The sequence below is a fragment of the Chroicocephalus ridibundus genome, chromosome 5, assembly GCF_963924245.1.
Source record: "Chroicocephalus ridibundus chromosome 5, bChrRid1.1, whole genome shotgun sequence".
NCBI lineage: Eukaryota > Metazoa > Chordata > Aves > Charadriiformes > Laridae > Chroicocephalus > Chroicocephalus ridibundus.
In genome coordinates, this window is record NC_086288.1 from 20,899,313 (window position 1) to 20,927,254 (window position 27,942).

General features: G+C 48.9%; 1 protein-coding gene across 11 annotated transcripts; it reads left to right on the forward strand.

Moving 5' to 3' along the window:
* TMEM150C (transmembrane protein 150C) lies at positions 1-27,646 on the forward strand. 11 transcript variants are annotated; one of them, XM_063335124.1, is made up of 11 exons: positions 1-298; positions 5,497-5,626; positions 5,884-6,017; positions 11,423-11,504; positions 12,521-12,574; positions 12,694-12,726; positions 12,831-12,898; positions 19,463-19,590; positions 22,013-22,222; positions 25,362-25,456; positions 26,730-27,017. In XM_063335124.1, exons 4-10 carry the CDS (start codon positions 11,425-11,427, stop codon positions 25,395-25,397), a joined length of 609 nt encoding a protein of 202 aa, XP_063191194.1. In that variant the 5' UTR covers positions 1-298; positions 5,497-5,626; positions 5,884-6,017; positions 11,423-11,424; the 3' UTR covers positions 25,398-25,456; positions 26,730-27,017. The 11 variants fall into 11 exon arrangements, with proteins under 11 accessions (XP_063191194.1, XP_063191192.1, XP_063191193.1 ...); XM_063335122.1 differs by lacking the exon at positions 26,730-27,017 and adding an exon at positions 27,161-27,646 and having other exon boundaries at positions 2-298; XM_063335116.1 differs by lacking the exon at positions 26,730-27,017 and adding an exon at positions 27,161-27,646 and having other exon boundaries at positions 20-298; positions 11,420-11,504; positions 22,013-22,190; positions 24,434-25,456.
* The last annotated feature ends 296 nt before the right edge of the window (positions 27,647-27,942 follow it).

A 27,942-nucleotide genomic window follows, 5' to 3' on the forward strand; every position in this document is an offset into this window, starting at 1 on the left:
CGAGGGGCGCTGTGAGGTGCCGGGCGGGGCCGCGCTGGCGGCCCACCACCCCAAATCCAGCAGCGAGGGCGCGTCGGCTCCTACTGCCGGCCGGCGCCTCGCAGCCCCGCGGCCCCCAAGAGCCTCCCCGAACCGCCGTGGCGGCGGCTGCGCTCCCCGCCCGTCCGGGGCGGGGCGGGGCCTAAGCTGGGCCGCCTTCCCGGGCCCAGGCCGGCCCCCACGGCCCAGCCCGCCCGCTCGCCGCCGCCGCCGCAGCCGCCGGGGCCAGAGCCAGAGCCACCTCCCGAGCCGCCCGCAGGTAGGAGCCGCTACCGCGGGGTCTGGGAACGGCTGTTGGGAGGCCGAGACCCTCCGCCCTCTCCTGTCGCGCTGTCGCCGACCTGTCTCACCACCCCGGCAATCGCCACCCCCCCTCCCCGGTCGTGGTCTGGGTGCCCCTGGCGGGAGGTGGCGGTGGGGGACCCCCGCCGCGGGGAGCAGGCGAGCGCTCCCCTCCCCGCGGGGCTGGCAGCGGGGGCCGGCCCGGCGCGGGGCACCGGGGCGCTCGGGAGGAGCTGAATCCCCGGGGCTGTGTGTGCTGGAGCTTGCTGATTTACGGCAGGTAGGCAGAGGGTAGATGAGGCGGCTGGAGCCGCTTGACCCAGGGCCTGAAGGACCCAGCCGTGGCAGAGATCGGCTAGGTCGTGGCGTCGGCGTCGCCCTTGCCCGTGGGCCCCTCTGTGCCATCCTTTCGGGGCTGAGGGGGGTGACGATGGCAGAGCTCGGCAGGGCAGTGTGCCAGCCCGCTGTCAGCACCCCTGCGCGCAGGGGTCCGTGGAGAAGCTCACCTGGGTTGAGGCTGTGGGGTGGGACAGGTACAGCCTTCCACAGATTCCGTCGGGATGCCTGACGCGCGGGCTTTTAAAATTCCCGGGAGGAGAGTAATTCCCAGAGAAAAGGTCTCGAGAAAGGCCATTCACCTCCGCTCTGGTACATCAGGGAAGGAAGGGCGAGATCCTGCCTCTGTCATGTTCCAGGTGATGATGGGATTTCGCTTGGGATCTCAGTCTCAGCTTTTTCTTGCAGCCGCATGCTTGTGCCAGACCTTTGATTCAGAGCTCTCGGGCTATAAAGGTTGGAGAAATTCTGAGATAATTTTCCCTTCATCTTCCCCCCCTCCCTTTTTGTTTCCTTAAACAAAGCTTCTTGGTAAAGTGACCTTAGGGATTATCTGGTCAACTTTTGTGCAGTCCTTACACCATAGCAACATACATGTGTATGGTTAATTATGAATAGCAACTCAATATGGAAGAGGGAAGTGTGCGAAAGGTATATCTCAACACACTGACTGCCTGTTGTGTCTTGCTCAAATGGATAAAACTGCCTGAAAAAAGGGGACTTGATTCTTGCTGACTTTCTGCCTTTGGGTAACAGGGTAAGGAATGGGGGACTCATATTTGCTTGACAAACACCGGGCTCCTGTTTTCACTGTTGTACTGTTAAAAGTAAAATTATTTTCTTGTCCTGTTCTTCGTGCCCAGCTGTCAACGTTTTCTGAGCCTGGGTGGTGGAAGTCAGTGCAGTTGTTTCATTTTCCCTTTTAAGATGCTTTGTGCTGCAGTGTTTGCTTTTCAGATGCAGAGCAGGGATGTGTGCTTGTATGAACATGGACATTTTCAATTGTTTTTTCTTGGGAGAAATGTCATGTCCATAGTTTCCTCTCCTCCCCCAGCCATTTCCGGGCCTGAGATTGCAAGATTGCGGTTTGGCCCAACAGAGACACTTAAAGGTCCTGATCTTGCAGTCCAAGCTGAAACAATGAGTTCTGATGGCAGGGTAAGCGTGAGTGAAGAAGCAGAGAAGGGTCTGTGGGAAATGAGAGAGATGATCCTAAGCGTATTGGGAGGAGTAAGTGGTAAGGGGGAATGGCTGGCAGGTGAGAGGAGGCTGCTGTGATAGTGGGCTTGGACCAGGACTCTGAATACACAGCTCCTCTGTCCTGACGATTTCTGGTGTGACCTCTCAGCAAGTAGCTGATTGGCCCTGTTGTCTAAAATGGGAATAATGATACTTTTTGCTGCCTCAAGACTTGCAAAGGTCTCTAGGTGCCTGGCTCCCCTCGCCTTGTGTCCTCACAGATTGCAGCAGCTGTCACCTGAGGTGCAGGGATGAAGGCATGAGAGGGGTGAAAGGGGAGCAGAGCACGTTGGGAACATGTGGAGAGAGAAGGGTGGAGTGAAGAGTGAACGGAGGATGGACGAGAGGCAGAGATGACTGATTAAGTTTCAAAAGCTGTGAAAGGAACTGTTAAAACAGCTATAGATTACCATGCGTGAGGTTTAATGCAGGTTTTCATGGCTGAGGTTTCCTTTGGATGGTTGTGCCTGCAAGGGAGAAGCGCCTGCTAGAGCAGCAGTCTCTGCATAAGTGCTGTTTGCTCAGTCGAGAAGTGTTTGCCTTTGGCAGGCATGCAGACCTGGCTCCCTTAGGGAGGGCTGGGCCCATGTGCAAGACAGGAGGGAAGCCTGCTCTCCACTCCGCTGGCCACGCAGAATAGCAGAGGTGTCTTCCCCAGCCCCGGGAGCTGCTGAGCTGGGCTCTCCTGTGGAAGAGGCGGCATGTTCAGCAGGTCTGCTGGGAGAGGAGGCCGAGGTGCTCCCTGGTGCTGTGAGGAGAGGTCCGGGCTGCCTCTCCCGCAGGGAGCAGCCTGAAGGGAGGAAATGCCTGGAGGACTTGGGCCGGTCTGCTGCATTGGTGAGGGGAGGGCCCAGCATCCTCCTCTGGATTCCCTGAACTGGGGCAGATCCAGGTCGCTGAGGAGAGAACTTCTGCCCTCCCTGTCTTATTTCCTGCTCCCTGTTTGGAACCGCTGTGATTAGTAGTGGTGACTGCCTGAGCCAAAAGAAGCCAGCAGCCTGTCAGTTTTGGTACCACAGGACTGCAGGAGTGGACTTTGCCTGGCCAAGCTACTGGAGGTGGCCATAGCTTTGTCAGGGACAGCCTCCCCAGTGTGGTCTTGGTCCAGCTGAATGCTCTTAGAGGTGGTTTAATGTGGTCTCTTGCATTACAGGAAAGTCTGTCTCTGAAAATATATTTCAAAAGACAGCAGAAGTTTTTAAGCCCTCTGGATGTGGTGGAGAGGCTGGTCACAGCAGGCTTGGCCCCTGTTCTACAGGTGGAGGCTGTTCCCTGGTCCCGTCTGTCCATTGTGTTTGCAACAGGTTTGTGTGAAGTGAAATCTGCATGGCACCTTCCTCCTCTAGCTCACCCGAGCATCCTGTAAACAGCAATTTATGGTTGCAGCAGCCTGGGAGACTGGTAAATAAGTGTAACTAATTCCTACAAATAAGGAACGCTGTCTAGGCAGTGATGAACACCACAGAAATGTCTGTGTACAATTGCTTATCTTGTACTTGTCTCAGGGCAGATGATTTCCACAGGTTTAAATGGAGCCAAAAGACTGATGTAGTTTTTTACCCTTGACAATCTCTATGCCAGAGGGTAACTCATTGGCCCTGTTACTCTACCTTGGTTACTCTACCTTAGAGTAATGACTCTAGAATAATGGACTGCACGTCTGTTCCTTCTAGCTCACCCTCTGGCCCATCATCTCACTGCTGCTTCTCTGGGGCTTTGGTGCTTAATACGAGGGGAAGAGGACCTCAGTTTGCTGTGTGAGTAGTGGAGGAGGCATGAGTCCTCAGGCTGAAGGGGCTGGTGAGGGAGTCTGTCCTGAGAAAAGTCAGTGTGCTATGCCACACTCCCTAAAAGCTCATAGGCCTTGGGTGTTTTCCCCGTGGCTGACAAGTGCAGACTGCTTGGTGTGTATGCTTCTGCTGGTGGTGCCCACTGGCGTAACCAAAGGAAATGCTGTTTTGGGGACAGTGCACCTCTCTTCAAAAGTGTAGAGCTGCAAAATCCAGTGAAGAAAGGAGCTTGTGCTTCCAAACAGTGGATAAAAGAAGGGTAGAAGGGACAAGAGAGGTGAAAGACGAGGTGAACAGGTGGAAAAAGCCCTGCTTACACTGTGTGGGAAGCTCTGTAGCTTGAGTGTATGTTTTGTGTTTATTGGGGAGAAAAAACAGTGACAGGGTAGCAAAGGGAGGGAAACCTGGAACTGTTGTGGCCTTCCAGGGCATACGCTCTCTCATCCATAAACTACAGGAGAAGATGACAATATAACCAGGAATAACTGCTCTGCAAAGTCTGCTCTTCTGGGCTGAGTCTGTAAGTCGACATGACCTGTCTCTTTCTTCGCCAGATTTCACCTCGCTGTTGCGTGTTCTTTGCCACTCCCAACACTTACATTGTTTTCCTGATAATGGGATAAACCTTTCGGGCAGGCTTCCTACCTGCTTCCGTTCTAATGTGTATCTTGGCTTTGCTTGCTCATGCACACTGGAAATGCTTGAAGGCATTTGTGTTTTTGGAACTGAAGAGCAAATAAAACACCTCCGCAGACCTCTGTCAATCTATTAATACACCGTCAAGATCACTGTTCGTTATGGGAGGAGAAACACCCATTCTGCTTGTTGCTGGTTCAGGCAGCAGTCATTAGGCTGGGGTGGCTAAAGTGGAAGATGATCACTGGCCAGCTTGTCTGCAGACACTGTGCACGGTGCCTCAGACATTCCGGGCTTTGCCACAACATCAGCCTGCATCTGTGTATTATGTGCAGAGCAAGGAGATGGTTTCAGAGACTCTTTCCTCACAGCATAGCTGAAGCAGGGGGAGCTTTGCTGTCTTTTATTTTATGAGGAGATAAACAGCCCTCATTATTTTCCAGCGATTCTTCTCTTTGGGGTCTGGCTGGGACTTTGGGGTGAGTGCAGTTCTTACAAGCATCCCAGACCAAAGGGTTAGCTAATTGTGCAAGGGGAAAATATGCCCTTGTGGCGATGGTGTGGGACAGCGGGGTTGGGTCTGCATTGAGACTGTCTGCTAGAGAGTTCCCTCAGGAGAGGTCTGGCTAAAGTGGCCGCAGTCTTGAGCATCTCTGCTCTCGGAGAGGCGGTAAGGCATCTGCCCTAGGAAGTGGGCAGTCCAACGCACTCACACTGTGAGGACTCACTGTGGGCTGGTTGCCACCTGGCTCCTGAGGTTGTGAAGTGCCGTGAGGGCTGAATCTTGCAGCGGGCACTCCCAAGGAATACGGGGTCCTTGAGGCAAACAAACACACAGTACCTGCAAAGTGCAGTGCTCCTCAGCTCGCTGTGAGTCTCCCTCTAAGCCCTGGCTGCCCCCCGCTGGTTTCACCGCCTGCTGACCCAGCTCTTTCTGTCTGAACTGGATGTGTACCTTCTGCCTTACCCAGCTCCTGCCTCTCTTCTCTTTGCCTATTGCAGGCTGAGGGCCACGACTGCCCAAGCCCTGCTTGTGGTATGAGTGGGACCTCATGGAATTCAGTGTGGGCCAATGTGGGTGCACGGGTCAGAGCACTGCGCTGTCAAAGCCTGCAAAACACACCTTTGATCCTAAGGTGGCAAATTATGTTAATTTTTCTTTTATAACATCCAGGAGCCTGGTCTTGAAGAAGGACGTGCCTGGTTTGTACACCAAATGCAAGGAAGGCAGACAGCCCAGAAGAGTTTACAGTTGACGTCTCTGGCTGTAACACAGCAGCTCAACACCGGTTTCTAACTGGCCTGTAAGTACTTGCGTGCGACTGAGGGCAAAGGTTGTGCGGCAGCAGGAAGCAGCATACCAAGAGCACTTTGGTACGTCCTTTGAAGGACAGTAGGGTGCAGAGGGGTGATGCTGGCCTTGGGACCTAGTGGTGCTGCAGGAGTATCTCTGGGTAGGATACGCTGTCAGTCACATGATCTTCTTACCAAGGCACTTGGGAAAGGCTGAATGTATATATATTTACAGAACTGATAACAAATTAATTCTACGCAATCCCAGGAGACAACTTCCTGGGGAAACCTGGAGGGACAGCGTGGGCAAGCTTGGATATGAGGAAAAATTTCTTCACCTGAAGAGTTATCAAACATTGGAACAGGCTGCCCAGGGAACTCGTGGAATCACCATCCCTGGAGGTATTTAAAAGATGGGTAGACGTGGTGCTTAGGGACGTGGTTTGGTGGTGGTTTTGGCAGTTGATGGTTGGACTCGATAATTTTAAAGGTCCCTTCCAATCTAGAGGATTCTATGATTCTAATACAACCTTTCTGTCCATGTTTTTTGGTGACTAGAAGGTTTCATTCCTTTGGTGCGCTCGCCCATCTCCATTAGGTTTGTGCTGGCCAGAGCATTTCATTACACACTGAACACATTTACAGTGCGATGGGACAAGAAATACGTGTGGATGTTCCTGTGGGTGAAACCATTGCCTCTCAACATTGACGCAGGATTATTGAAGCATCTCCTGCTTCGCCCATGTGCAACCCAGAGATGTCTTTACCTTTTCCCATTTCTTTCTTATATAAATAAATGAAAATAGCATTTCTGCACACCCTTGAGATGGTAGGTGGGTACCCGGAACAAGCAGAGCATCATACCCTGCTGACAGAGGGGATCGCTTCTTTTACTGTTACCCACTATTTTGTTATGTATTTACGAGTCTCTGGCATGCCTTATCTCTCTCACTGCCTGCTCAGGCTGGGAACCTTGAGATAAACCTGAAAACGCTCTGCTTTGTTATGTTGGCATTTGTGGCTTGTGGGTGGCAGGTTATGTAATGTGCTGGTTTGTCTCTGCTCAGTTACAGTGATTAGGTATCAAGTGACTGTGGTTATTTTTGCTTTTAAAAGCAACAGAGAACTATAGTGGGCGCCCCCAAAAGACAATTTGTGTTTATTCCCCTTTGATTGTTGCTGACTGGCAGCAATTCTTTATGACTTGCCGTATGTTTTGAACAGCATCCTCCTTCTCACGATGCTTCTGGCTCTGTACCTATTCTCTGAAATGACTCAATGGCTTAGCACTGTGGAATGCAGGAGTGTTGGTCTGGATTATTATGCAGCCCTTGAAATGCAACTGCATGCTATAGTCTTAAAAAAGATGTATTACTCTGTTAACGTGATAATTTTGTCCTTCCTTACATTCATATTCTCCGGCAAAAGTGACTTCAGGAAGAGCCTGTAACTTTGCTTGGCAGATGAATTTAAGATGCCCACATTAAATGAACCTTGAGCAAGCAGCAGTATATGTTTGGTGAGCTGCTTGCTGTAATTGAAGTGTGTACATTAGAGGAATGGGAGCTTAATTGATTGGGGGGGTGTAGTGGGACAATGGTAATAAAAGCAGAGCAAACAGCTGACAGTCTGAGTAGATTTAGGCATAAAAATGGGAATAGAGATAAGCGAGTAAGCCTGCATTGAGAACAATTCTCAAGACACCCTGTGGCAGTGCTCATGTGAGACTCTTTGCAATTCTGCACCCTGACCCATGATAGCAGGAGCACACCTCAGCGGGGTTTTTGCACTGCTGGTGTGAAACCATGAGTCAAGAAGGACTGGAAGACCACAGTGTGTGCTTTTCGGAAGGTGGGCTGACTCCAGCTAGGGTCAGACATGAAGCTGAAAACATGTTTTTGTTAGCCTTGTGAATCCATTGCACCACGAGGGCTTTCTGTTGCTGAAGGCCTTCCTGTGCACGCCTTAAAAATGGAAGACAAACAGGTGTGTGCAATTACCAACTACCTTCTGGATGCTGTGTGTTTATTTGGGGAGACATGGCCCAGCAGAGATGGCTGTTGTCGCCAGCTGGAGTTGACTGCTCAGATTTGGCACAACTGGTCACAGCAGCAATGCAGAACAGAGCTGTGGAGAGGAATGCTAGCTTTATGTCATCCCTGTGGAGCAATTAGCTGTCAAATAAATTGTTTCTACATTTCCCACAGAGATTTTAGGTTCTTTTTCCTATTGCTCTCAGCATTTTATTTTGGCTAAACTGTCATTTGGGTTCCTTGCTCTCTTGTTCCTGCCTGCTGTTAGAGGCGCTGGTCTTAGCGTGCACAGAGCTCTCACAGCTTGAACACATGAACATCGGGGACATCCCTAAAGAGGACAGATTAACCCAAAGGAGGCTGCTGAGAATATGTGCTGGACACTAGTGCAAAGCTAGGCAGGTTTGGCACAAGCTTGGGGTTTCTCCTTTGGAAGGAAGCGAGGTTACATGTAATTTTGTTCCTGGCACCCAGATAACACAGCAGAGAGTAAATGAGAAGTGTGCAGGAGCTGAGTCCTGGTTTTAAACCATCCTCTGCCCACATGGGGATGTTGAAACATCTTCAGGCATGTGTGGGATGTGTTAATGGACAGCGTTAAAAGGTGTTGCCATTTGGGGACATGGGCGAAAGGGACCCTTCTTTCCTGCTCTTGGTATTTCATCTGTCAGACGCAGGCGGCTCGCCCCTCCTGTGTGGGCTGGCAGCAGCCAGCAATGCCGCTGCTCCAGCCATTGCCCCCCTGCTCTCCTTCCAAGGGTGTGCCAGAGAGCACTTCTTCATGTTGTCCTGCACCCATGCCTTGGTGTGGAACCTGTCAGAGGAGGGTGCATAACGGCAACATCCTTTCCTGGTCAATTCTTGCGGCCTGCCATAAGAGGTAAGCTTGCCCTGAGCTTGTCACCCTGAGAGGCTAGCCAGCCTGATGTGGGATGCTTATTTTCCAAAAGGTCCAGCCCTGGCTGCACTGAGCTCTGGTGAAGACCTGGCCCCACGCAGGTCATGGTTGTGCTCCCTGGGAGTGCTGTTCTTCCTTCTTGGTGTGAACCCAACTGGCCGTGATGAGAGGCGTGTAGGGGATATGTTCTCTAGGTGTTTCTTTTCAAGGGCCTGAAATGAATGTGTTTCTCTGAGCTATGGACCTGGCTTACCGTTGGGATGCTGTGCTCTGCGCTAGTCATTCATTGCAGTGACTTTGGATGTTGTTTTCTGTTAGTGGTCGACAGAAAGAGCCTCTATGTCACAGTGAATATTCAACACAGGGCTGTTTTCCAAGGGAGTGAATCTGTAGATGTATCATACTGACCTTGATGAGGTTGGGCACCAGTCCTTACCCCCACTCCGTTGCAGGGCTCGGCACAGAGTAATGGTTATCTGGACAGCATTTTTGCATTTCCCCACCTCATCCTGGTGTGGAGTTCCATTCCCTGTGTGTTGCCTTGCTGCTCTGCCTGGGGGAAAAGTTCTGTGCCACCTCCCTCTCTGCATGACAGACAATGCAGAAATAGCTTGCGAAGGCTGCTGTTTCTTGGCTGGGAGCTATGCTGGAAGGCGGAGGAGCTGTGGCAACTGGTTAATGAAGACAAGTGTTATGGCTAGTATTTGCTTTTATTGCGTAAATGAATCCTTTGTACCTTTCCAAAGGGGGGAAGAGTTAAGTAATAAGATCTGCCATCCCCTGACCTGAAAGAATTTTGTTATCTTGGCTTAGTCCAGCCACCACCAGAGAAAAGAGGAGAGCTGAACACTGCATTAACAGCAATTACCTTACAGAGGAAACACAGGCTGTAAACAGGAGGTGACATTACCTGTCTGCTCCCCTTCAGCCAAGACAGGGGCAGGGAACTCGGCTACATCTGTGGCTCCTGGTGTGAGGTGCCAGCACTTGGGTAGGGACGCAGCCCTGCTGCAGGTGAGGCAACTGCCACCTGGAAGTTGTCCGTGACATTGCCGGTACAGGTGTCCTGGTACCAGGGCAACGGCCAACACTAGCTAAGGGATGCTGCTGTGTGTTGATGGGCTGCAGGAGGAAAAGGCAAGGGCAGCGCTTCACAGAATAGTAGGAACTGCTACGGCAGGGGCTGTGTGGGGAACGGAGCTGTGAATGGCTTTGTGTCTCCTGCGCGGGAGGAGAGCAATAACGATGATACGGGTGGGGAAATCTAGTCCACCGTCATTGATAATTTCTTCTGATCTGTTACACCGTGCTAAAGATCTGCATACGTGCTGGAGCCAACTGCCTTCTAAATTGATGTACTTAATACTTGCATCGTTTCATGCTCCCTGTCTGCAGCGTGCTCAGCTCCCAAGTCAGGGAAGAGACCTTTTCTGTCTTTTATGGTTTGCAGTTCAGCCTCACTCAAGGCCATCTGTACAGACAGCACCAAATCATGGCCTCGTGGTTTTGTGCCAGTGTGGTGTGGCTTGGGGTACTGGGTCCTCTGGGACCTCTGAGTCCTCGCAGCGGGGAGAGAACAGGGCAGCAGTCCAGAGAGACCATGGCTCCTGTGCTGCAGATGTAGGAAGGCCAGGAGAGCGGAGAGGAGGAGGATGGCAGTGTGGACGCTTTCTTGTCTGGAGCAAAGGGAAGAGTTATTGCTTTAAGGACCCGGATGAGGTAACTGAGCTGCAAATACAAGAAGGCTCTAATCAAAGGCCAGCATGTTGGAGCTGCCCTGGCACCCCAGGATGACTCGCTGACCCATGGGGACCTTGGTGATCCAAGGAAATGCCTGCCCCGCAGCAGGCTATAGGAAGGAGGAGGCAGAGCATGAGGGTGCAGGTGCTTCTGCTCTGGTGAAAATTAAGCAGGCGCTGGAGCTGTGTGCCTTGCATTTTTCATGCTCCGTGTCTCCTGGCTGTGCTGGTGCCTGGAGGAACACTTATGAAGGAGAACAGAACATGTAGAAATACTTGATCCATTGTCAAAGGACTCACAGGGAGACCTAGGACTCTCTGTGTCCGCAGTACAGCAGCATAGCATTTCTGAATCGCATGTTAACACGTGGAACAGCCCCAGCATCTCAGATGTTCATCTAGCATGATTTTGCCGGGAGGACAGTTGCTTCCTCAGGAGGTGGTGTGCGCAGGATCCTTATGCCCTGTGCAGGATTTCACAGTGCCTACCTGTCGAGAGCTGATCCTGTTTGTAATGCCTTGTCCTGACAGTACTCTGGGTGCTGGCACTCAAGCTTGCCTCCGCTCTGGATGCAGCCAAGTGCTATTTTTAGCTGATTGCTGTGGCCAGGATGGGAGCTGGTCGTGTGCTTTGTGGAGATGAGGAGACAGCACGTGCGTCCTTCTCCCTTCATGCTGCAGGCTTTGCCGAGGCAGCGTGTGTGGAATCGGTAATGATCCTGGGAAGGAGGCTGCCTTGCCTTGTGCCTATGGGGAGTAGCAGCGAATTAGGACTGCGGGTCTTGCGGTGTCACCTTGTGCAAAATACTGAAGACAAATACTTTGAAAACCTTTACTTTGGTTCTGTAGGTATGTCGGAAAAGTCTCCCCCTCCACAACTCCAGGCTCTTTGTGCCTTGGTTTTTATGCACAGTGCAGACGATGCTGCCTGTGTGCAGCAGCTTAACCCCGTACGCCAGTAATGCCAGTATGAAAGGTTTGCAGCGCCTGCTGCATGGCCATTAGGAGCTTGATCTTGGGAAGCTTTGGCACCCTGCTGTGTGGATGCTCTTTCTGCTTTCAAAAGAGGAGGGACGAGGCGGGTGGGTACCTCTGCCCTCTTTCTTTTGTTTTTACTTTGTTCTTTGTTTCTAGCAGGTATGGATGGGAAGAAATGCAGCGTGTGGATGTTTTTACCTCTCGTGTTTACCCTGTTTACATCAGCTGGATTATGGATAGTGTAAGTTATCTCCTGCTGGTTGTTTGTGAGAGCGGCTTAGGCTGAGGCAGTCGGAAGTACTGCTGTGGTGTGGGCTGCGTCTCAGTACGAAGCGTCTTCTGGGGATGCTCTGTCCTGGGGTTACTGTGGGGCTGGGAAGGCACACGACAGGGGCAGGGGGCAGGCCGTGCCACTTCATGGCTTAGAGGATCACGTTTTTATCCCTGAGTTTCTGTGCTCCCCAGGCCAAGATTCTGACGTTGCTTTCTTCCTGGCACACGTTACTGGGAGCTGCCTGAAAAGAGACAGACAAAAGTGCAAAAATTCCCTTTCATCTCGTTTTCTTTGAGTGACTCAGCAGAGCTCTCGGAGAAGCACCGAGGCCCTGCTTTGGGGTGCAAACTCAAAATCCGCAGCATGCAGCACTGCACTGACAACCTGCCAGCAGCTTAATGCTGACAACTCACTTTCTCACTAACACTTTTTACCAAAATGCAGACGAGACATGCATTTCCCTGAGCTGGGCTCTCTCCAAGCATGCAGGCAGACGACTGCAGCATGAATTTGGGAGCGATAAATGTGCAATCAGCTGTTATGTTCAGCCTGAGCCAAGCATATATCTTCCTTATATTGTATGATATGGCTCTGGCCATGGATGTTGTTTTTCAGCAGCAGGGGTAGCTTAAGCCATTTGTCTGACCCCTATTGCTTGTTGTTCTTCTTGTCCCATCCCCTCTGTTTGTATTAAAACAGCTGTTGTGGAGGGGGGACCATGGTAAACCAGATGATTCAAATGATTCAGATTAAACATGAAAACATTCCCCTGGTTGGTTATTTTTAAGGCAGCTCAGTTCAGTGACCCTGGTTTGTCTATAACTGACCACGCAAAACAGATGCAGGACAAAGAAAGGCCTCCAGCAGATCCTGCCAGTGCCTTTGAGACACTAAATGTGTTGTCTGAGTGATATTTGTAATTGAAGCCAGGATGAGGTTTTAAACGGTTTTAATCTTTTTCTTTCTTTTTTTTTTTTTGACAGGTACTTTATAGCAGTGGAAGACAACAAAATTCTCCCACTGAATGTACCAGATAGGTAAGAGCTGGTTATGGACTTTACATTCAATTACTTGATTCTTTAAAATAATAAAATAATGTAAGTTAAATGGGAAGGAAAATCTTGAATCTTTGTTCCTGTGCATTTATGTCTCTTAGGAAACCTGGTTCCAAAAGACCACCTTATATAAGGTAAGTGAATGATTTTCTTCCAATTACTGGTTGTTGATTAATGGTTGTTATTTGTGTGTCTCTGCCATCCTAGAGTTACAATGATACACTTTATATTTTCCAAGTATTGCAGGTGACACACCTCCTGCAAGCTGCGTGTTTAGCCAAGTCATGAACATGGCGGCATTTCTAGGTAGGAACCACAAGGGAAATGTTTCTTTCTCTCTCATTATTTGTTTTAAGAAGTCACTGAAACGTAAGTAATATCCCATACGTATTGTTCTTGAGTCTGATGATGTGAAATCACTTAAACTGTGATTATTACTGATTAAGACAGTATTATTTTGTCTTCATTTGTAGAAAGACAGAATGCAGCTGGATGCATTTGAACTTTATTGGTTTCTGATTTCTCATGTTTTTAATTGTCTCATCTTAGCCTTGAATCTGCATGACTGTTTCTCATTGTATGGTGGATTTTTGTTATATGCTGTGAATGTGAGATAATTGCATGGGCATTGGCAAATGCAGCAACTGATTATGCAAAATATCATTCGTGCTGAATTCCCCCCTAGCCTACCCCTTCCTAAATTCCATTACTAAATCTGCGGAAGTTTAATGGCATTTTCCAGCAGTGGAGGTAAGAGGGAAATGCCACAATGAGAAGAAATATCTGAAAAATACTTGAAAAATGTGGCTGTGTTTGGTTCTTAAAACTGTTTGTTACCTTCATCTGTATCTATTTTGAAGAAGTTATTCCAAACCTAAATGGCAAATAATTCATTATTTTAACCTTGATTTACTCTTCTTTAGTAGTTTAGCATTTATCTTTTCCTATTTGGGATGATTTATTGTGCTTTCAGTTTTGCTCTGAGCTATTCTCTCAGAGTGTGTGCCTGTGAAAGGCATGATGTTTCTTTTCAGAAACCTGGGAGATTCAGTTGAGTTGAGCTTTGAAATTAATCCAGACCTGTATGTGCACAAGTAAGATACTTTAACAATCTTAATCTGACATAATGCAAATGAGGCTTGGGATATAAAACCTGGTAAAATATGTTCAATCGTGAACCTTGACATGAACTTCCTTATTTTCAAGTATCGCTTTCAGGATGGAGGTTAGGACATTTAGGCATCCTTGTGCTTTGTTTCCATGTATGCCTTTGTTTCAAGTTTAGACATTGATTTACATATTGAGCCAGGGTCTTGGTTTGTAGAAATAATTCTGGTTCCAGTTTGTGCTAAGGCAGGGTCTTGCACACATGTTATTTATGTGCCTGGCACCCGGTGCGGTGTGGTGATGATGATATGATTTAAACTTCTGACCCCCAAACCACTTAAACCAACATGTGCATAGCATGTTACTTCTTACATTAATGTGGCTGTTTGACAGTAGTGAATACATGCCTGCCTTTTCAGCTGCTTCCAGGTAAAGCCCCATTTCTTCAGACCACTGTTGGAGCAGCCTCTGTGCACCTGCACCAACTCCCAGCGAGTCCAAGGGCTTTATGAAAGGGCAGGAGCTGGCTTGGTGCACACTCACCATGTGAATCTGGGTGGATGAGAGGATAGCAGTCGCGTGAGTGTGAGGGGAGCAGCTGGTGTCAAGAAGGGCAGGCAAACAAAAGACATGCAGCTTTTTGAAGCAAAGCTGTACTGTACGCTTTCATTGCTGCTTCTTCCTGTTGCAAGAAGAAATATAACCTCCAGAATGCAAGCGTGTCGTGGGGGATGTGATGCTAAGTGGTTGTCTTGGCCACAGTGATCATGAAATGGTTGAGTTTAACATTTTTGGTATCCTGAGAAAAAAGGGACAGCAGTGTTGCTACCCTGGATTTCAAGAAAGCAAACTGGAGCTATTCAGGGAGCTACTTAGCAGAGTACCGTGGGAATCTGCTTTTGAGGGCTTAGGAGTCCACAATTGCAGGTCATTCTTTAAGAACCACCTTTTAAGAGCACAGGAGCAGGCAATCCCACTGTTTTGTAAGTCAAGGAAGCGGGGCAGAAGACCAGCTTGGCTGAACGGGGAACTCCTCATGGAGCTCAAGAGGAAAAAGAAATTGTATGACCTCTGGAAGTGAGGTCAGGCTTCGCAGGAAGATCACAGAGCTGTGGTTCGTGTATGCAGGGAGAAGACATGAAAGGACAAAGCTTAATTAGAGTTGAAACTGGCCAGTATTGTCACAGATAAAAAGGGCTTTTTAAAGTATGTTAATAGCAAGAGGTCTAAAGAAAACATTGGACTGATACTTGTTGAAGTATCTGACTAATAGAGATTAAGGTAAGGCAGAGGCATTCAGTGTGCTTTTTGCCTCAGTCTTTAGTAATACTGATAGACCTTGGGCTGCCTGGTCCCCTGAGTTGAAGGACCATGATTGCAGGAACAGTGACTTTCCACTTGTGGACACTGAAATTGTAAGGGACCAGCTGTATCAACTGAATGTTCACAAGTCCATGGGGACTGATGGGATTCATCCCAGAGTACTGAAGGAGCTAGGGGATATTATGGAAGGACCCCACTCAATCATCTACCAAAGGTCTTGAGAGTCAGGGGAGGTCCCTGCTGACTGGAAGCTAGGTAATGTTATTCCAATCTACAAAAAGGGTGTGAGGGAAGACCCAGGGAACTACAGACCTGTTAGTCTAACCTCAGTTCCTGGAAAAATTATGGAGAAGATCATACTGGATACCATTCAAAAGGTAGAGGCCAATTTTAAGTTGGGAGAGGAGTGGCTGGAGAGCCGCCGTGCAGAAAGGGACCTGGGGGTGCTGGTTGACAGCAGGCTCAGTATGAGTCAGCAGTGTGCCCTGGCAGCCAAGAGGACACTGCATCCTGGAGTGCATCACAGTATAACCAGCTGGTCAAAAGAGGTGATTATCTCACTGTATTCACTGTTGGTGCGGTGTTCACCGTAAGTAGTGTGTGTGGTTCTGGGCCCCACAATTTAAGAATGATGTTAAGGTCCTTGAATGCATCCAGAGGACGGCAACAAAGCTGATGGAAGGATTGGAAGATATGTCCGATAAAGAGCAGCTAAGGACTCTGGGTTTGTCTAGTTTGGAGAAAAGAAGGCTGACGGGTGACCTCATTGCTCTCTACAAGAGAGCTGTTCCTGAGGAGGGGAAGTGGAGAGGGAGGTGCAGTCTGTTCTCCCAGGTATCCAGTGACAGGACGTGTGGGAATGGTTCAAAGCTGCATCAGAGAAGGTTTAGACTGGACATTCAGAAGTACTTCTTTACCAAGAGAGTGGTCAAAGATTGGAACAGGCTTCGTAGGGAGGTTGTCAATGCCCCAAGCCTCTCAGTGTTTAAGAGGCATTTGGACAATGCCCTTAATGATATGCTTCAACTTTTGGTCAGCCCAGAATTGGTCAGGCAGTTGGACTAGATGATAGTTGTGGGTCCCTTCCAAATGAAATTGTGCCCTTTTCTCCTCTCTTTTCTTCCCTCCCTCTCCTCTCCTCTTCTTTGTGGATAAAGCCAAGCTTTCCTCTGCTGTATTGGGTGCTTCTGAGAGCTGCTTTTAGCTTGTACCTCTGGCCACCTTAGTTGTGGCAAAGCCTTTGCTATAGGAGAGGAGAACTACAGAAACCTGCCAGAAACATAGGCGTTACTCAGTATTGAAAATGATGTTGTTTTGCACATGATGCTGGAACGTAACCTTTTAGTTCCCTTTTGTCATTCCGGTTAGTGTTTCAGAAAAAGATCACATGATTTCTGGGTCCTGTCCTGTAGAAATAGAAATGAAAAAGTTCTTGCACATGAGCTCAAGTAGTCAGAGGGTGGCTGTCCCAAACAATTACCTGGGGATGAAAACCAGAAATTCTCTTTTTTGGGGGGAGCAAAGTTCTCTTGTTTTCAAGGACTCGGGATGGATTGATTCACTAGAATAAATGGTGAGAGAGTAAATTCTAACATCTTTTGCAGTTTGGACAAAAGTGGGTGTTTTTCACTTACAGTGACCTTATTATTCTAAACCATGTTTTTGGTATTATACCAGGGTTTTTGTGGAAAATATAGGAAAATAATGCAGACAAGCATTAGCAAATGTCCATGCAGCATTCCCTAGGGAGGGCTTGAATATACAATGTGAATATCTCCTGGGGTTATGTCATATCATATGATATGTCACTTGTCATCTATATCATGTATCATATATCATGTCATAGTGCTTGGGCTAATTGTAAGCTTGGAAGGACTGCTCTTCCAGTCTTCACGGAAAATTAGTGCGATGTTTTGGCTTGTGTTCATGGCACCATCAGCTTGTTCCAGAGGAGGAGAAGAGGCAGTGGTCGTTATGGTAAAATCTGCAGAAATACATATGTGCTGTTTATACATTTTCTAATACAGGTGGGGTTTTAATGTAGCACCTCCAAGATAGCTCAGTGCTCACGAGTGGAGTGAAAGTTGATGCAAGCCCAGCTGCTGCAATGTGAATGCATGGTGTGTATGTGATAGACTATGTGCTGGGAGCTTCCCAGGCAAACAGGAAAGTGTCCTCTTTTCCCCCTGAAAATTTGCAACCCAGCTCCTAGACTAAACATCATGAGAAATGTGTTAGTGTTGCAACTTAGGGAAAAAAAGAGGATCTATGGCCTCTGGAAGGAAGGGCAGGCCACTCAAGAGGACTACAAAGAGGTAGTTAAGCTATGTAGGGAAAAAATCAGGAGGGCCAAAGCCCAGCTAGAACTAAACCTGGCTTCTGTTGTCAAGGACAACAAAAAAAGTTTCTATAAATATATTAGCAATAAAAAGAGGACTAAGGATAATCTCTGTCCTCTAGTAGATGGGGCCGGTAACATAGTGACCAAGGATGAGGAAAAGGCTGAGATACTTAATGCCATCTTTGCCTCGGTCTTCAGCAGTAGGACCAGTTGTTCCCTGAGCACCCAGACCCCTGAGCTAGAAGACAGGGATGGGGACCAGAATGAAGCCCCCGTAATCCAAAGGGAAACAGTGAGGGACCTGCTTCAGCACCTAGACATACACAAATCTATGGGTCTGGATGGGATGCACCCAAGGGTACTGAAGGAGCTGGCGGAAGTGCTCACCAGGCCACTTTGCATCATTTATGAGCAGTCCTGGATAACCGGGGAGGTCCCAGCTGAATGGAGGTTGGCAAATGTGACACCCATCCACAAGAAGGGCCAGAAGGAGGATTCAGGGAACTACAGGCCTGTCAGTCTGACCTCGGTGCCTGGGAAGGTCATGGAACAGATCATCCTCAGTGCCGTTACATGGCACGTGCAGGAGAACAGGGTGATCAGGCCCAGTCAGCATGGGTTTGTGAAAGGCAGGTCATGCCTGTCAAACCTGATCACCTTCTGCGATAAGGTGACCCACTTAGTGGATGAGGGAAAAGCTGTGGATGTTATCTACCTGGATTTTTTTCAAAGCTTTTGACACCATTTCCCTCAGCATTCTCCTGGAGAAACTGGCTGCTCATGGCCTGGACAGGTGTACTCTTCGCTGGGTACAAAACTGGCTGGAGGGCTGTGCCCAGAGAGTGGTGGTAAATGGAGTTAAATCCAGTTGGTGTCCGGTCACAAGTGGTGTCCCCCAGGGCTCGGTGCTAGGGCTGGTTCTCTTTAATATCTTTGTCAATGATCTGGATGAGGGGATCGAATGCACCCTCAGTAAGTTCGCAGATGATGCTAAACTGGGCGGGCGTGTTGATCTGCTTGAGGGTAGGTTGGCTCTGCAGAGGGATCTGGACAGGCTGGACTGATGGGCTGAGGCCAATGGTATGAAGTTCAACAAGGCCAAGTGCTGGGTCCCGCACTTGGGTCACAACAACCCCATGCAGCGCTACGGGATTGGGGCGGAGTGGCTCGAAAGCAGCCTGGCAGAAAAGGACCTGGGGGTGTTGGTCAACAGCCGGCTGAATATGAGCCAGCAGTGTGCCCAGGTGGCCAAGGCGGCCAACAGCATCCTGGCCTGTATCAGGAACAGTGTGGCCAGCAGGACTAGGGAAGTGATCATCCCCCTGTACTCGGCACTGGTGAGGCCCCACCTCGAGTACTGTGTTCAGTTTTGGGCCCCTCACTACAAGAAGGACATTGAGGTGTTGGAGCGTGTCCAGAGAAGGGCTACAAAGCTGGTGAGGGGTCTGGAGGACAAACCTTATGAGGAACAACTGAGGGAGCTGGGGTTGTTTAGCTTGGAGAAGAGGAGGCTGAGGGGAGACCTTATCACCCTCTACAACTACCTGAAAGGAGGCTGTAGAGAGATGGGGGCTGACCTCTTCTCCCTGGTGGCAAGTGATAGGACAAGAGGAAACGGGTTCAAGTTATGTCAGGGGAGGTTTAGATTGGATATTAGGAAACTTTTTTTTACTGAAAGGGTTATTAAACATTGGAATAGGCTGCCCAGGGAGGTGGTGGATTCACCATCCCTGGAGGTGTTTAAAAAAAAGGGTAGATGTGGTACTTAGAGACATGGTTTAGAAGTGGTTTTTGTCAGGGTAGGTTAATGGTTGGACTTGATGATCTTCAAGGTCCCTTCCAACCTCATGCAATTCTATGATTCTAAATGGCAGTGTGAGAGCTCAGCAACACTGTATTACAAGAGAAATGCTTCCTGTGCTTAATCTTGTTCATGACTAAGTGGGACGGGGCCGTGCAGAAGCACTAAGCTAGCTTGGCCTGCAGTGAGCTCTCCCCTCTGGATGGAAAGAGGGTGAGGGATCCGTGAGCCCCCAGCCAGGTGATTAACTGCAGCCTGTTCTACTAATGATGCACCTTGCATTTTGTTTCCTTTTCAGCGCTTGTCATGGCTGTCCTGCGCTTCATTCAGCTGAAGCCCAAGGTGCTGAACCCTTGGCTGAACGTTAGCGGCCTGGTGGCGTTATGCTTGGCCTCTTTTGGGATGACCCTACTTGGCAACTTTCAGGTACTGTACTCCAGGCTTGGACCGCTGTGTCCGTGCTGTGTGGTTCTTGCTGTTCTAGCAGATGTACTTAGGTCTTTGATCTACCTGTAATGTGAGCTCAGAAGATATTGTGCCTGGCTGTGCCCCTGCCCCAGCAGGTACAGCCTCCTTGTACCTGCTCTGCTACCTTTGTCTACTGCTTACGTGGCTCCCATGGCATGCTGAGATGAAGGGCCGCAATCATTTTCACGTATTCCCAGCAGGATTTGCACCTGCATGCTTACAGTTCAACTGCCAAGAGCCAGAGCAGGGAACTTACTGAATCTCTTGAGCCCTCAGGGTTGGCACAGGTGGTCCTGGGTAGAAGGATTGAGCTGGAAATTTACATATGCATCTGTGTGAATAGATGCACAGCTGCCCGTACAGATTTAGCAGACAGTTCCATGTCCTTTGTTTAAAATACATGTTTAAATGCACCTCCTGCTTGTCCTCAGACTGGCCACGAGAGGGACACAGCAGAGGAGTGCTATGACTTCACCTAATGTGATAGGTACCTGGATGAAGTCCCTCCGATTCTGTCTGCTCTGCAAGATTATATAAACAAACAAAGAAGCTGTCAGTGCCACAACGTTGCTCTGTAGGATTGGGTGCCCACGGTGATCATGAGTGTTTCTGTTAGGTCTGCAGTGAAAATCAAGGCATTAGAGTCAGTAGCATTTGGGTTTCCCCATCCCACTGCTGTCTTTGATGCTCTGCCTCTCGCTGGGGTGCAAGTGATGACCCCCAGTAGTGGCAGGAGCTGAGATAGGTCATTGTGGGCTGGCTTCTTTCGTGGCTTTGCAGGCAGGAGCTGTTTTTCCTGCCAATAAAAAAAGGTCCTTGTGAAGGGTGAGTAACTGTTTGGGTTGTGGAGCAATTGCAGGAACTTTGTGTGCTTTATAGTTTGGGTTTTTTTTGAATGAAGTTTGAGATAACTTGACTGTTTTGGACCTGGTCTTCCTAACTCCACAGCACAAGCCAAAAACTCGCTCTTGTTTTTTCATGAGAGCTTCCCAGCTGAGCACTATGAAGCTTTTGTAACGGCCTTGTCTAAGTGTGAGCAGAGTATTTCTGATACAGGGCAGGCACTAGGAAGCAGTTTCAACCTCTCCTTCCTTTTTTAGCTACTCGGAGCAAATGGTGGTTGTTTGACTTTGACGTGACTTTGAATCATGCCTTGTTATAAATTCTGAACAAATTATCCACTCCTTGTTAGTTACCAGTATCCTTGCTTAGATCTTCTGCCAAACCGTGAAAGCATGTGGTGATGAGATGTTAGTCCGCGTTTTTCCCTGCCTGACTGCTAAGCTGAATGTGGCATTAAATCGTATTTATGGAAAATTACAGATTGTGTGTGTTAGAGGGACATTATGGCTGTGAGTCCCTTGCAGTGCAGGCTACCTTGGGAAAGGCAGCTCAATTACAATTTTGTGTGTACTATGATTTGGACCTACCCATGAAAAAAAAAAATCGAGGTAGGGAGGAGAGATCAGTGGAAGCACAGTAACTAGGCTTATCTCGTAGATTGTGTCTTGTTTGATGAGAATTTGTTAAATCACCAAACAGGAATCAAGACTGCAGGGAGGAATTGCAGACCACTGATTTCTTTTCTAGAAAAGACTCAGAGGCAGAGGGGAAAGGGAAATTGTTTGGCTTAAGTCTTGTCCATCCTGGGCTTTCTGAATGGATTTGCAGGCTCAAGGGATCTTTTTGCAGATCCTTGCTCATTGAACCTGGCTGTCCTTTTGCCTTGCCTTGCACAGTCACCGAGTCCCGTACGGCACAGGAGCACAAGGAGCAGAGAAGCACTTGCACTCCAGAGAGGCTGGGTTCGTATTGCCTCAGAGCCCAATGGTCGAGGATGGGCAGGAGAGGGAACAAACAGTCAAGCTTTTTGGTGGGAGAAACTTCCCAAACCAGGCCCACGTGTTTTGGCTTGTGCTAGCTCAACGGAGGTTTCAGGGCTCTGGATACCCTCTGCCCCAGGCAGCACTGCTGCATGCAGCTGGTGATGAAGGTTGCACAGTTTGCTTCCGTTGCAGGGAGCTGTACAAGACCCCAGCGGGTTGTCCTTGCCTGCCCGGGCCATCACATTGAGCCATGGAAGGATTTATTTCTGAGCTCTGTGTTGGTGAGTCTTGTCAGGGAGCTGTAGAGGCAGTCCCCAAGCAACTGCATTTTCTACTGTGCTTGGGCTTTGGGCAGAAGATCTGCTTGACTGTGACAGCTGTCAAGTCATTTTGGTTATGTACACCTTACATCTCTGCCAGAAGAAATGATATAGCATCTCTGTCTCACACCCCAGTGATTCCCACTGTCCTCTATCCCATCACAGCAGCAGTCCAAGGTAGCTCACAGATAATTCCTGTTGCATCCAAACAATCATCATTTTGTTTGTTCCTAGCTTTCCAACGATGAGGAGATCCACAATGTGGGCACATCGCTGACCTTTGGTTTTGGGACCTTGGCGTGCTGGATCCAGTCTGCCCTCACCCTCAAGATCAACCTGAAGAATGAGGGAAGGAAAGTCGGGATTCCACGAGTCGCCCTGTCGACCAGCATTACCCTCTGTGTGGTGCTCTGTATCCTTTTGTCCTGCTGCCTGGGAAGCCAGGTATCATACATGTCGACACTCTCTACAGCAGGGAACACTGGCTCTTCTCACATCCATCCTAGGATCTCAGAGCACTTAGGAATGCTACTCAGCTTGTCTTCATGGCACGATCCTATGATTGCTTCATTTTGCTACTTGCTACATTTTACCAGGATGCACTGCTTCACAAACGGGCTCACTTCCTTCATAAATGTTTCTAAAACTTCTTAGTGATATCCAAAGTGGTTACAATATTGAATAGTATCTGTGTGATTTGATGGCACCACTACTTACCTACACAGTAGCATTTAAGATTATGCAAAATATTGAGATAAAAATTCTCAGGAGAACAAAGGAACAAGGGAAGAAATCAGGTTTCTGAAGATGAGAAGATTTTGATGTATTTGTTGAAATGTTCCGGGGTGCTACATCCATCTGTGCCTGTTAAGACAGTTATCGCAGTCAAGAGCTGCTAGGTCATGTGGACTTTGGGTAAGACTAGGTGCTTAGAAATGGGATTTGGGCTGTGGGGTCTGTGGTCACTCAGACTGGATGTGCGTGTGGCTTCCTCTCCACCTTGTGCCTGTCAGCCCCGCTCCAGCCCTGGGTACTCATGTGCCCTGGGCGTTTATTTAGGATGGGTTCGTTCAGTGCATAGTTGCATCAATGTTAGTGCTGGGATAAGCAAGAGGGCAAGAATAAATGGCAAGGAATAAGCTAATCCCCCTCTTCAGGGATCAGCCTGTCTTAAAACAATTCCTTAATCACTTGGCTGGTTTTGAACATTTCAGCCGGTGTCCAGACGAATAGGAGACTGGTGTGAAGATGCGCTGTCAGTCACCTCTTAAGCTTCCTTGGAAAAATTTGTAGCTGATCATCACGCTTTGGTGTATGTAATGTGGGAGTTTGCCTGATTCCTGCGGTGCTCCCCTCCTTTCCTTGCCCTGAGCCCATACCTGCCCCTGGGTCTGTCTGGGGTAAGGCTGCATGTGAGGAGCTGGGCCGGGCTGCTGCCACGCTGCTGTCTTTGGAGGTTTGTGCCAGGAGCATCTGGGTAAGCCAGGGCGTAGCTGCTCCTGTACCGACATGCTGGCTGCTCCCGGCCCAGCCTTCCCCAGCTGGCTGCTTGGCGCTGAAGGCCTTGGGCCCTCTGTGGAGGGGGGACAGGCTGATGCAGGAGTCCCATCCCACCCACATCCACACACTGGCTTTGCAAAGGCTTGGGGTTGGCTCCCCATCCCATGCAGCTTGTGCATAACCCTTGCGCTACAGAGAAAGTATAAGATCCTTAAGCCAGACACAGTACGCTGTTTGCTGAAATCAAGCTTTGGTTGCTTACACTAAGCTGAAGACAAAAAGTCTCTGATTACCTGCCTTGTGCAGTTAAAGCGTGGGAGAGGCTGCTTGTTTGCTTGTTTTACCTGTGTAAGATGCAAGATGTGCATTCCTGCATTCTTGGAGTGCAGAGGAAATCCTGAGAGACGGAAGAGCCAGTAGATTTAGAGGAGATGTGTATCGGGCTAGGGCAGGTCCCCAGCTCAGGAAGGTGTCCTCTGCTTTAGGGAAGCTGAGAATTGCTTTTATGGAGTACTCCAACATAACCCGAGGCACAGCAGTGAGACCCTGATGCCAGGCAATACATGGCCCAAGCACCACAGGTACATGTGCCTGGAGGACAGTTTCTGGCTCTGACAGCATGCTTTTTCCTTTCCATATAACATCCATGCTGTGTAGACTGATGCTTCTGTATTTCCCAGAAAGGGATGACTTTTCAGGTGATGTAAAGAGAAGGAAAGATTGCACAGTGTAGGTTGAAAGGTGTTCCCATTGCCTGTGGTGCAGAGATCTGATCCAGTTCCCGCTGGGAGGATCCTGGCAGGTAGGGGCCCACAGCCAGATCCCCAGCTTGATGGTGCCCTCACTGGCTAGTTGGATGTTCAAGCAAGTCATTGACTTCTCTGCACCTAAGTTTTTCCCTCTGTAAATGTTTATCAGTCTGAATTGAGATCAGGAAGCCTGGTCCGTATAGGAGAGCTGCTGCGCTCCATGGGCATTGTTGGACACCTGACATCCCTTCCATCTCTGGCTCCACATTCCCACTCTCCTGATGGTGGTTGGGTTGGTTGACTGTCATCCGGCTGACTTTAAGATTTTATTGTCTTCCTGTTGGCTTTCTCTCATCCTGGTTGGTGTCTCTGCTCCCACTAGTTCTCCTTGACTTTACTCTTCCAGATTTCATCCTCATGGCACAGGGCATCCACATACATGCTTCCAGGATCCAGTGGGGTCTGGTGATGTGCTTCCTGTGCTACTTTGGCACGTTTGCAGTGGAGTTTAGGCACTACAGATTTGAGATCGTTTGCTCCGAGTACCAGGAAAACTTTCTGAGCTTTTCCGAAAGCTTATCGGAAGCCTCTGAGTACCAGACAGATCAGGTGTAGCCTGTCCTCTGGCAGGGGGAGGGGGGCAGGTGTGGTCTTGTGGGTTAAACATGACCTCATTTACACTTTTTTGATTAGTTTGTTTTCATGTGCAATCATGATTGTATTGCCAAAGGGCTCTGAGGGTGGCTGTCTCAGCAAGAGCCAAACAAAAATAGCTGTCTGCTGAAAGGAGTGGATTCTTCTCAGCGGCAGCATTAGAGAGCACAAACTGTTTGGTTTGTGCTACCAGCGACTCTTTCTGAGTGGCTCTGTCACACTCCTGTTGTTCAAAACATTCAATAGCAAGTCCTCACGATGCCCCTCCGAGACAGGCACTCCTCAGCCTGTTCTGCAGAGGAGGAAATGAAGGAAACAGACTTCTCCGGGCACTGAGTCTTCAGGAGTTGACGGTTCCCGAGTCACCAGACTACATCTTTCATGTGTTTCTTGGATTGTTTCCTTTGCTGCCAGCTGTTGTAATTTGGTAGGATGAGAAAGAGTGACTACTTCTCGACTTGGAACCGGGCAGTGGAAGACCCCAACTGACTGGCTTTTATGGCGAGCAGGCAGGCATTTCTTCCAGCCTGGAAAGCAGCCGACAGTAAAGCTGGGTTTGGGAGAAACTGTGCTGTGATCAGGAAACGAGACTTGGCCAATGCTGCCTCGTAACTGGACAGACTGTCCCCAGGCCAGAGGAGATGGCACAGTGGGGTGCTGTGCTTGGCTTTTTCTTTCAGACCCAACAGCGGGGGCTGGTGGAAGCAAGGTGCTGAGTTCAGATGGGAATGCCTGCATGCTCTGAAGATGACCCGGAAAAGGCTGCTCTTTCCAAGTATGTAGTGGTTCCGCCACATATTGCGTGTAATATTTCAAAAGCTTTTTTTTTTTTTTGTTCACTGTGGGGGGAAAACATTGTGTAAGAGACACTGGGCTCGCCTGCAATGAGAACAGAACCCTTGCAGCTGGTTTTGGGCATAGGGTTTGGTTTTGCTCCTCGTACAATTAGAAGTCAAACTTCTGACACGCCAACACTAGGCCTGGGCTCTGGACCCCACAGTGTGGCCAGTGGTCGTGAGTGGAATCTGCCACAGTTTTGGAGGGCTTCCAAGGTGAAGGGAGGCAGTTCTGCCCCGGGGGTTGGCTGATGTGCACTGAGGGCTGAAGGTGCAGGAAGGGAAGAGCAAAACCAGAAGGGCTTCTCCCTCCCTCAAGGGAGGTATTCAAACAGAAAGTCTGTTTTCAAAGAAAAAGCAGGAGCTCAAAGCCCCTGTTTGAAAACCTGATTTTGGGAAGGCTGCTGTATTGGCTGGGCAGGGGAGCGGTGGGAGCTGCTTCTCATGAACATGGCTTCTGTTTTCCTTCACGAGTCAGGCTCAGCTTAGGCTTGCATCTTGTCTGAGCTGCAGGAAAACAAGTGGAAATTAAAATGGTGGCAAGACATTTGAAAGGGAACTCTTACTGCACCGTGGCACTTCTGAGAGAGGGGCAAGGCAGGAGGGCATTCAGTCTTCTGCAAAGGTGGGGTCTCTCATGAAAGGAGAAACAGTTGAGAGAACTTCTGTCAAAACTAGTCTAAGTAGAAAGCTTTAAGCCAGCCCTTTACTTTATCTTCTGTGAGCCAAAACTTGTTCTCAGGCAGCTGTGTTAAAAATCCAGAGCATCTGCAGCCAACAGAGGGTGGCCGTTGGACTGCTGAAGGCCTCCTCCTTGTAGCTGTGTCATTAGTGGGAGGCTTTCCTGGAGGGACGTGCTGAGGGTGGTCCAAGGGCACAGCAGCGTTAAGGCACAGGGCTCCCCAGCAGCTCATCCGGGGAGCTCCTCCTGGGCCAGGGCAGGAGGGGACAGCCTGGAGAAGATGCAGGTGGGGGCCCTCTTACGCGGGCACACACACTCAATGCATACGGAGCACAAAATAGTGATTTGTTTTAAGGGTGTTTTACTGTAAATAGTCCACTATGACTTTTTCTTTTTTAAGTCAACTGATACTTTCAGTTTATCATTTTATATTTTGTAATTTTATCAAAGGAAAGAAAAAATTATGTTTGTGATTTATTTTTTTTTTTCTTTCTCTCCTCTTCCTATATGCAATCCAAACTGAAATTCAGGTTTTTGGTGATAACTCTGTACATTTCTAGAGTATTTCTAACAGCACATTTCAGTACAACTAAATGACAACTGATACACACTGAAACATGACCACTAAATAAAGTGCTTTTATGGAGAAAGTGAGTTTTATTTTTGTCCCCTACCCCATGCATAGCTTTCTGATGGCAAAGGCAAAACAAAAGGTGAGTATTTACAGTGTCGTGATTAAAATTAACACTTAAGAAAGCCAGGGACTATTCAACCATGCAGATACACTTACTGTAACAGTGCTAATTAGCAGGCTCTTTCTAGGAGGAGGATCATAGTCATTACACAGCCCAGAAAGGCATCCAGACTAGGTGCCTCACAGCCTTACCTGCTGTAGAAGGGCAATGCTGGCATGATGTGGTTTCCTCCCAAAATGCCCATCTCCTGCTTGTTCTCTACACAGCAGCCTCCCTCAGGAGGGACAGGTGAAGGTACAGATCAGAGCTCAGGAAGGCCACACGCACATTAGTACTCTACTTTGGATGTCCACGAGAGCGAGCTCAAGCGCAGCCACACAGAAATGAGTAAGTAGCAAGTGACACCCATGCACAAAGTGGCAGCAGCGGGGAACTGGGGTTTGGGACTGCTTCTGCTTCCGCTATTGCTGGGTATAACCTAGCTGTGCCTCTACACAGCCCCTACTGAGCCCCTGCTGAAATTGTACGACAGTCAGGGAGGTGATACAGCTTCCTTGGCAGGACATGGCTGTCTGCCTTAAAGAAAGGACCTGGGAGGGCAAAAGCAGGAAAACAAAATGTTCACGGGTCTTAAAAAAAAAAAAAAAAAAAAAGAGATTTGCCTTTAGGTGCTGGGATCACTGGTGACAGACAGAAAGGCTAAATACTGGGATGGAGTATTCCCAAATGAAATACTGGGATAATGAAAGCAATGTTGCGTTTTTATTTACTACATCAGGAAAAGCTCCATGACCATCTGATATAAATTGGCACAATTTAGGTAGGGTGAGTGAAAAGGTCGGGGTTCTAATTCTTACTAAATGCAGCAGGATGTGTCCCTCAGGAGCAGTTGTTTGTCAAGGTTTGCTCACAGCTGACCAGTGCTGTGAATGTGTGACAGGCTGATGTTGGCTACTGAGAAGGAGCTCTGCAGGTTAATGCTAAGGGAGATACTTCAGAAACGTGGTCAAGCTGACTTTGATGTTCAGCCGGCTGGATCCCGTAGCCC

What these genes read in the sequence shown, in the direction of transcription:
- TMEM150C (XM_063335116.1), top strand. Translation starts at nt 11,425, where the DNA reads ATGGATGGGAAGAAATGCAGCGTGTGGATGTTTTTACCTCTCGTGTTT. An exon ending in AAAAGACCACCTTATATAAG is followed by an intron (nt 12,727 to 12,830) that starts GTAAGTGAATGA and finishes ATATTTTCCAAG; the next exon opens with TATTGCAGGTGACACACCTC. An exon ending in CCCTACTTGGCAACTTTCAG is followed by an intron (nt 19,591 to 22,012) that starts GTACTGTACTCC and finishes GTTTGTTCCTAG; the next exon opens with CTTTCCAACGATGAGGAGAT.